Here is a 10,369-nt window from a genome sequence, read left to right on the forward strand (position 1 = left end):
AGATAGATTTCACATGCTACTAGGTGACTAGATTGGAGAGAAACTAGAGGCAAATAATTTAGCTTGGCTATGACACAAAGTCTTAGAATAGATGCCAACCTTGGTGAATGGAATGAAAATCCCAAACAATTAATGAGTGGTGAGACAAGCAGAGGCATCTATAAATTTTGTTTTGAATAAAATAAAGAAAAAATGGGACTAAAACCAAGGGAAATGCACATGGAAAGGATATGATGAAAATCAAAATAAATAGTTTGAAGATAATATTAGTTACCTAAAGGATATTCCACTTGATTATTTGGTATATCATAACTATTTTGATAAATTTTTGAAACCATTAGAGGTACCTTTTGCTTCTGTAGATGAGGCATTCATTCATGTTGAAGTTGTGATAGCTTATTTGCCTCTTTATAGACAACAAATTATCCATACGAATTATCATATATACTTGTAACCTCCATCCCAAACCACCTATTTCACTCTTCTTCCTTTGTGTACCTCTTTTATTCTTCCATTACCTCTTCGCTTACCTAAATTCAATCCAAAACATAGTGTATATAGCATCAAAAAAATTCCATATTTGATTAATATTATCCACAACATATTGAAAAGACAAATACCACACTTACTGTGTCATCAACCAAAAATAATTTACTTACATATTCAAAGAGCTCAATAATGGAGAAACATCCATGTAGTGCTCTACACATGTCCTTGAAGGTTCAAGAAATACTTATCCTCTATTGGTCCAAACTTTAAATCACTTTCCATGCATGAAAATAATTGCAACCACACACAATTTCCCACCCAATAGATTCTCTCAAACTAGTTTACTATCTTAACATAGGGTCAAGGAAAAGTGGGCCAAAATAGGAATCCAAGTGTCTTAAAAGCCTTCAAGACCATAGTGGTGAGGATTTAATTTCTTTCTTTAGTGGTATCTTTCTCTAGATTAATTAGTTGGGGATTCTATTAGGACCTTTTCCTAATTTAAAAAAAAATATAAAGATTACATCCCTAAATATTGCATTCATAATAGAATAAATTTCTGCAATATTGAGACTAAATTCATAATAGATTTATAGTGATGAATAAAGAAATATTTAAGATTATCAAAAAATTGATGTTTTCTTTCTCCCAACCGTCATTGGATATTGGGTGATCTTTGAGGCATTATGTCAAATAGTTCATGTGCCTTATCTAAGCTTACATATTTTGCATGCATGTGTTCCTGGGCAGTTGCACTACAACATCCATCCTCACTAATTACATTTGGTTGGAAGTTTCTAAATCCATTTCAAACACATCTTGTGCATATCCTGCAATCATAGCATTCCATTAGATCGTGTTTCTTTGATGCAACTCACTAAATAGTTCATGCGCTTTCATGTCTATACTTCCACATTTTCCAAACATGTCAAACAGAGCATTTCCAACCGTAAGCATCTTATATTAATTGCCCTTACCTTCTGCTTTGATGGAAGCCCATACTCTGTTCCAAAGCTCCCATTTTGGCACAGGTAGAGAGTACATTGGCAAATAAAACTGATCGAAATGGAAATCTATTTGTTGCATTGACTGCATTATGAGGACACTTATGTATTTCATCGACAGCATAAAGTAGGAAAGGACATGAGAATATCTCCTCGGGGAGGTATTCTATGACATCTGCGAGGTAGATGAGAGTTTCTTATGCCATTTGCTTTGTTCTATGCAGTCAAACATGAGAACACTATTTGAATTCAAATGCTAACGATGATTGTCTTTTTAACGGAAACAGATGGGAAGGGACGTCAAGGGAAGGAATGGGCCCACAACACACCTAAGCAGTCAAAGCTTAGTGTGTGTTGTTTAAGGCCGACCCCTTAAGACATCATAATTGATTGGCTCTTCACTCCTAAGACCTTCAAAAGTCTTTAATGGCTTCATTGAGTCCTTCTGTATTCCAAATGCACCTGCACCTGCACTATATTTAAGAGATCACTTGAATTGTAGGTAAACCCCTTCAAATGACAGGGTAGGCTTCCTTTTATACCTAATATATGTCTTGAAAGCATTTTATCGTGATGGCTTTAAATTAAAGTACTTTCTCTTCTATCTAGTATTGGTGGAGCAGAGGTTGCATTGCATCGTCCTAGGATACATATTTCCGCAGATACAACACAAGTTAAATGTATCCCAGGTCGATGCAAAGCAACCTTTGCTCCAGAAATCACCAAAAAATAGAGAAAGAACTTTAATTTAATGCCATCAGGATAAAAAAATTTAATCAAGACAGATAAAATTTGAGTTTGATTGTCATCATTTACTTTGCCAAATTCTTCACACGTAACTCCTGAATCAATTTCCTAATCACAAGAATTTTATTATGTCTCAAATATAGGGAAACAGAAGGCTTCAAATAGAAAACTTGAACATGCAACTAAATCCATTGACTAACCAAAAGAACAAAATTAAGAAACAGTTTGATCATCTGAGAGATGTTGTAGACTTGCAACTCACCAGCTAAGTTTTTGCAGGTAAGAATTTTTTTTGTTTTGGTTATGGTTGTGGTGTTTATAGGGAGACATTTACAAATTTATATCTATTTTCACTATTTAATGGTTTATGGGTTTGTAATGGTAATTTACTGTTCTTTCATATTTTTGTATATATTCTTTATAATAGCCTATTATATTGATTTGTTCTATTATGCATAATGGTGTGGGTCAGATGACTTTGCTGTCGGTGCATGAAAGCATTGAACGAGTTCTACTTTTAAAAATTACATGAAACATTTTTAATTTATTTGATTCAATGTTATTTGCAAAAAATGATTATCAATGATGTTTCCTTTCTGCAAGAATTGTCTAGGATCTTTCCATCAAATAATATGTAACATCGAATGACTAAATCTTTTCATTACAAATGCTTATTTTATTTAATTATTATCTGAACGTGAATTAAAATTTATATCTGTACGAAAGCAGAACATACAAGTTGAAGAGTCATGTGCAAGAAAATTTCCTAAAAGAAAGCAAGCAGGCATTATCTTGAATGACATGGAAACAAGCTCATCAGTTGCCTAGAAGAGAGCAATTGGAGAATGGCAGAGGAAAGTGTTTAAGGGTGATAAATAGATAGATAGTATGCAATACAAACAAACAATGTCTGGAGTGTCTGATGTGAGGTCTCTAATTTATGTCCGGAGGGACTAACTGGTTTTGGAGTTCCTGCGAAACCTATTGGGCCATGCTTGGAGGAAATCAATGTGTTCATGCAAGGAGCACCTTTTTTCTACTATGAGAATGATACTTTTGCACCGAGGGATATTTGGAAGTCAATATCCAAAAATTTCTATAGTGTGGAACCAGAGTTGGCAGACTCGAAGTAATTTTTAGCTTTCAGAAGACCAAGAGGTTATGTACACAATCTCCCAATAGAAGGGCAATTTCAAGCATTACCTCTCCCCCCCAAGACTATTTAGGAAGCACTTCCTCAGACAAAGGACTATTGGCCTCCATGGGATCAAAGAAAAAAATTGAAGCATAGACTCTAGACGATGTGGTGGTGTCCTTCGTGAAGAACTCTGCACTATAATTGAAAATTCACGAGCGAAACTGCAAGATAGTGAAGAGAAATACAATCTTGAAAAGTGGGAAGAATGGATCTTGGTTTGGGTGGGGCCAAGTCAGGTGGCTCCTCTAGAGGTCGATGAGATAGAAATCATATTAGGATTTGAAAAAGATCACACTCGTGGAATTTTGTGTGCGAGTGATCGATTGTTGAGTGACTCTAATAAGTTGGAGTCACGTTCTCTCCCTTGTGTCTTCTTGGGTTACAACTTGGTTCACAAAGGCTATAAATGCCTCCATCTTCCCACCAATAGGATGTATATCTCTTGACATGTTGTTTTTGATGAAGGGACCTATCCATTTGTTGCTCACCAGAACGCATCATCACCAGGCTCGATCTCTGCACCATCTCAGGCATCCACTCTCCCACTTTATCACTCCCCTGCACCTCATGTGTCTTCACCTCCCTTGCAAGGACCTCACCATGGTCTCTCTATTCCCCTAGATGCCTCACCTTCTCCTAGTCATGACCCCCCTACCCGAGTTGAGTCTGCTCCCCCCACGCCAGTGATTTCAGCCCCACCGTCTCCTAGTCGTGACCCTCCTTCCTCCTCTTTGCCGTTACCTTCGCCACGCTTGATGGTTCCTCCTACGAATGTGCATCCCATGGTCACAAGGTCCAAACATGGCATTTTTTGGCCCAAGGCATACAGTGCTACTAAGCACCCCTTATCACCTGATGATATTGATGAGCCCACATGTTTTTCCCAAGCCAGAATGGACCCATAGTGGCGCTTGGCTATGGATAATGAAATTAATGCACTTCTCCAGAATGGGACGTGGAGCCTAGTCCCACCCAAGCCCCACTTAAATGTTGTTGGGTGCAAATGGGTTTTTAAATTGAAAAAGAAAGTAGATGGCTCAATTGATCGCTACAAAGCACGGCTAGATGCCAAGGGGTTCAATCAGTAAGAAGGAATTGACTATGGGGAGATTTTCAGTCCTGTGGTCAAACCCTGCACCATTCATACAATTCTCACTATTGCACTCTCTATGGGTTGGCCCCTTCACCAACTCGATGTGCAAAATGCTTTCCTCCATGGTGTCCTTGAGGAAGAGGTTTACATGAAGCAACCACCTGGCTACATTGATCCCCAGTTTCCTACTCATGTGTGTAGACTCCACAAATCTCTCTACGGTCTCAAACAAGCTCCACAGGCCTGGTACCACCGACTGAGCACCTTTCTCCAATAGGTTGGGTTTGTGGGTTCCAAAGCTAACACTTCGCTATTCATTAAGCGAACTGCCCACTCCACTGTTTTTATGCTTGTTTATGTCGACGATATTATCATTACTGGGTCTACTATGGCTTGTGTTCAGGATCTAATATCTCAACTTCAGTTAGCTTTGCCGTAAAGGACTTGGGCTCTCTCCATTATTTTTTGGGCATCGAAGCACTTTCAACTCCTAAAGGGCTTCTCTTATCTCAACGGAAGTATACACTTGATCTTCTCAAGAAGACAAAGATGGACGGTGCAAAACCGGTTCGCACTCCTATTTGCAGCCAAGAAAAGTTGTCTAAATTCACCGGCTTTGCCTTCAGTGATCCAACTCTATACAGGAGTGTTGTTGGTGCTCTTCAGTATCTCACCCTTACGAGACCAGATATTGCCTTCGCTGTCAATAAGGTATGCCAATTTATGCAACAGCCCACTGATGATCATTGGAATGCTGTCAAGCATATCCTGCGATACCTAAAGGAAACTCTCTCTTATGGACTGCAACTCAGCAAGTCTAGCCCTCTCACTCTTAATGCCTTTTCTGACTCAGATTGGGCTGGCTGCCCCGATGACCGCCGTTCTACTAGCGGTTACTACATCTTCCTTGGCCCAAATCTGATTTCATGGAGTGCTCGAAAACAAAAGACTGTCTCAAGGTCTATTACTGAAGCTGAATATAGAGGAGTTGCCATAGCCACTGCTGAGCTAATTTGGATTCAATCCCTCCTCTCTGAACTTGGATATTCTCCCACTACTCCCCCTATTCTATGGTGTGACAATCTTGGTGCTACGTACCTCACGGCTAATCCAGTCTTTCATGCACGAACTAAGCACATTGAGGATGATTATCATTTCGTTTGTGAGAAAGTTGCTAACAAAGGTCTTGCTATTCGATTCATCTCTACACAAGATCAGGTTGCAGATGTCATCACTAAGGGGCTGAGCTCTCCTCGATTTGCATTACTTCGGGACAAGTTGACCGTTCAACCATCCACGCTCACCTTGCGGGGGCATATGGAAACATCCAGCGCTGATCACTAAAATCCCTGATTCTCCGGAGCTATTTCTATTTTCTGCAGATCGCTCTGTTCTCCGGAGCTGTTTCTATTTTCTGCATTCTATTCTCATATGTTTCTATTCTTTGTAACGATGGTTATTTAAAACCTCTTGACCCAATGTTCTTTGTATAGAAGAATACGTAAAGTATTTTCTGTCTTCACATCTCCAAGGTACCTCAATTTGGTGCATTGGAATGCACTGCTGTACAACCCAGATCTTAAGTAAGTATTTGAGTTGGTTATGATCATGTATTGCATCAGATTTGTGTTTTGCCTAACTTGAACATGGGATTTAGCAGAGTTTATAAGGGCATAGAAGAGGGGCAAATTGTTGTTCGATCAATGGAGAATATGCAGACCCACAGCATTATTGCCCATGCAGGTACCCATTTAGCATTTGATTAGAGCTATAGGGAATCATGATCCACTACAAATTTCTCCTATAATCGTTGCAAAGCAGGACATTAATTTTGTGTGGTAGGTTTTTATTGAGGCCCGAATGGGACTGTTCCGTACTTCTGGATTTTGATATCATGACTCAAGTTTAGTTGTAAGTTTGAACTTACAGTCCATCAAACAGGAGAAGTAGAAGCTTTTGTAGCTTTAAAAACTTTATTCCTTATTTGATCAATAATTGTAGGGGATTACACTCTGTGGGTTCTTCGTACGAAAGATGAATCAGAGGATTTGGCAAACTCATTGGTAGGAGGAAGAGGAGACATTGGTATTCCTGGTTGTAAAGCTCGCGCTCTTAAACGATTGGATGGCCTTGAAGGATGGGATAGTGTTCGAGAAGTTATTGATGCAACCAGTGAGGACATTATATCAGAAAGAAAGATCATGGACAGGTTGCCCCTAGATAAATGGAGTGATGCAGATGGTCATGTCCTACTCATTGGTGATGGTATTTACTATTTTCCTCTTGATTTTTATTACATATTTCTTCAAACTCTAATACCCATATGAATAATAGTCCCAATCATGTTGGCTACTTTCAATGCGAAGGATGAATTTGTCCTTCCATTTTTGGGGTGGCTTTCTACTGACATTTTTAGGTAGCTAAATCCCACCTCACATACAAACTTCATCGAGCAGGGGAAGTTATTTTTTTTTACAGTTGTAGAGCTGAAGGAATTGATTGTTTAATTGTTGGTAATGGTGGATTCTTTCAGCTGCACATGCTCAGTATGTTGGGCCAGGACAAGGCGTCAGAACTGCATTTGAAGATGCCCATCAACTCTCCCTCCTTCTTCAACATGCAAGTCACTCATCTTTTACAGAGAAAAGCATTAGAGATGCTGTCAAAAGGTAATTTATCAGAAACAGTGATAATGTTTTATAGATTTGGTGTGAATGAGTTCCTTAGATTGAATTGAGATATATAACAGAATACTGTTAGCAGCTTTTGACTGTGACAGTTTAGCAGGTTTGAAGAGTTAAGAATTCCTCGGATGAAAAAGATGCAGCTGTATGCAGCCTATAACACAAGGCTTCCTAAATTTCAACCTGAGTGGTTCCAGAATTTGACAGCGGAAGAAAGAATGAGAGTCTACGAGGAATACTCGAAATGGGTTCATTCATATCCCAACAAGCAAGAGTGTGACCCTGACTCCATCTATTTCAACCCTGATTCCACCTATTTCAAGTGAATATGTTTCTAAAGTAGCTAAAATTCCTGCGGGCCAGGTAACAGCGTCTTGTATGTTTGAGCTTTGTATGAACCTGAATCTTGTTCAATTAGACCAGAGGCTAGCATAGGGCTTGCATTTCTACATCAGTAAGTTTAGTTTAGGAATTGCATAGTAGCTGACACAATTTTGAGTGGATGGTTACTGGAACATCTTTAGTTAGGTATCAGGCGACACTTTAAAATGTGTACTTTTTGATCTTTGTGCGCATAACTGATTTCACAACGTGCATTGTTATTACCCAGAAGCTAGATCAATAGCTATAAGTAGTTAAGTCACATACGAAGACAACTAAAAAAAAAAAATCAAAATCTGATGTAGCATTTAGGATCTGTGGGTGCGCAAAGTTAGCTATGACGACTACTGGTACTCTTCCCCTATATCTCTTTCCACAATTTTTTTTAAGACAACTTGGATTGATCATACAAATTTAATAAATTTTTAAATGCATAATTGAATATAAGAAATTAATTTAATAAATTGAATGTATATTTATATAGTTATGTTTTTAATGAAAAAGTTCCTTTTTAGGTATCAAGAATCAATTTGTCAATATTCTATTTTTTATGTTTTATCAATGCTTCAGAATATTGATGGTTTATAGTTAAAGATTATATATGTGATTGTAAAGGTGATCTCTATGTGTGTGAACTTGATATGATGTGTAGGAGTGATCCTATAACTTGCAAGAGTGATTGATTGTATTGTTGAACTTCACTCACTATGATTCCTTTGGGGAATCTATTAAAGAGCAAGGTTCGTGTTCTCTTAGGTCAAACACCTAGATAGATTAACTTTATAGTATGAAGCAAAATGATTGTAGACAAGCAATAAACATGCAACAGGCCTAGGATGATATTATGTAAAAGAAGAATGCAAAGTAGATCTCCTTTAAGCTCTTAGGCTAAGATCAACTTTTAGCCTTCCTAGATGGCTTTAAAATGGAATTAATGAATGATCTTAAATACAACAACATAAAATACAAATAAAAAAACTATATGCTAAGTCAACTCATAATGGCTAGTCAAGTGGTCCATAATAGATAACATTGAATTTTAAAAGTGAATAGTATAGATCCAATCCAAGGTGATCAACAATAGATTTGGGGATCAATGATGCAAATCTACAAATATTTTTGATATAGTAAAAGGATATTTGATCCAAGTAAACTAAAACAATCAACATGTAAAGAGCAAATGTTTCTCATATAGTAAAAGGATATTTGATCCAAGTAATGGGTCGTTTTTTAATTATTCTTACCATTTGCACTTCAATGAAACTTGCAAAATAAAGAAAAATTGTAATGAGTAGTTTTTGTCTCACATTTTTAAATAGACACAACCACAACATGAATTAAAAACCTTCCTTGAAAAGTAAGAGAAATAGATGGAGAAGGGCAAGAGATTTTATTTGTTATGGTAAGTGGTAAAATAATTCTAACTATGCAAAAGAATTAAAGGGATTTTGTCTCAATACCTATGAGATGTGAAAGACCATTGTCTAGACACAAAAAACAATTAAACAGTACAAATATAGTGTTATAAAAAAGTCTTTATCTCTGTAAAAAATTGTTATGTTTAGGTACGATAATGAAGGCCTTTGTCTAGTATGAGAATAATAATCATAATTGTTATCACTACAATCAAACTCATGACAGATGCTAGTAATAATATGTGTCCCCTCCAATTGGTTGCATAAATAGTGTGCAAAGAATTGGGAAGATAAGAAAAATACAAAAGCATGATAATGTGTATAATAATGAAAAAATATATCATCCTATAAGAACATAAATTGGAAAGAATTATTGAGGCCCATGTAATAAATGTACCCCTAATATACACAAATGGTAGGATAAGCATGACATATCATGTAAGCATATAAATAAAACATAATCGTCTAGGTGTATATAATAAGGTTGCCCTAGTATACACAAGTTGTTAGGAAAATAATATAGGTCGATCAAACAATTTCCTACATAACCCCATGAGAAAAAGACATGATACAAGCTTACAAAAAAAATATAATGCAAAAATAAAAGACACGCCACAAGATAACACAAGATATACCATAGGAAAATCCTCAAGAGGCAAAGCTCCTTCCTTCAAAAGATCCACATTCAATGTATTATTCAACAATAAAATTATTATAATACACATACAGTATCTCCTCAGATACTTTTGAAACATAAACCTCCTCTAATGCATCCTCCATGAATCCAAGCATATATCCATACACCTCATACCATGCTTTACATATGCACTCTTTAGAAGAAAGCTCAATACAATGACAACCAAGTCAAACAACCAAATGATGAACCTTGACTACTAAACATGTGTTTGCTTTTGTAGAATCAATCTCACACAAAACAATCAAGTGGTAAGGTGAAATCATGTGCCTCAAAACCATGAGTATATAAAACCATTGACTCATTTAATTTTTGGTGCTAAGTTTCTCAATATTAAATATTTTCCCATGTGCAACCCATGCAATGTGACTAAACACATCACTTAAAATGTACTACAGATAAATATTTTTTTATATAGTTAGATAAGTATCTCTTGTACACAATGTAGAATGCCATATTCCTAACATTCTCCCACTTGTTGTGTGCATTACATAAGGTTCAACCTATGAAATGCATCATCATAGATCCATGAAACCACATAAATCTCTAGCATAGTTTTGTGCTTTGTCAAGATACTTGTAGTAACATCTATGATGTCCACCATCTCAAGCAAGAACTCCTCTCATCCTCTAACATGTAACCTATTGGCAAGGAAAAGAGTAGA

At 36.8% G+C, this 10,369-nt stretch overlaps 1 protein-coding gene across 1 annotated transcript; it reads left to right on the forward strand.

Moving 5' to 3' along the window:
• Positions 1 to 6,177: 6,177 nt before the first annotated feature.
• On the forward strand, positions 6,178 to 7,541 carry LOC131049920 (FAD-dependent monooxygenase notI'-like). The gene is made up of 4 exons (XM_057984014.1): positions 6,178 to 6,274; positions 6,533 to 6,796; positions 7,065 to 7,200; positions 7,319 to 7,541. The coding sequence occupies exons 1-4, from the start codon at positions 6,178 to 6,180 to the stop codon at positions 7,539 to 7,541; spliced, it is 720 nt and encodes a 239-aa protein (XP_057839997.1).
• Positions 7,542 to 10,369: the final 2,828 nt, after the last annotated feature.

This window comes from Cryptomeria japonica, chromosome 2, assembly GCF_030272615.1.
Source record: "Cryptomeria japonica chromosome 2, Sugi_1.0, whole genome shotgun sequence".
Taxonomy (NCBI): Eukaryota; Viridiplantae; Streptophyta; class Pinopsida; order Cupressales; family Cupressaceae; genus Cryptomeria; species Cryptomeria japonica.

Coding starts and splice junctions, on each gene's coding strand:
- LOC131049920 (XM_057984014.1), top strand. CDS start 6,178: ATGGGATTTAGCAGAGTTTATAAGGGCATAGAAGAGGGGCAAATTGTT. Junction 6,275..6,532: donor CAGCATTATTGCCCATGCAG/GTACCCATTTAG, acceptor CAATAATTGTAG/GGGATTACACTCTGTGGGTT. Junction 6,797..7,064: donor TGTCCTACTCATTGGTGATG/GTATTTACTATT, acceptor GGATTCTTTCAG/CTGCACATGCTCAGTATGTT.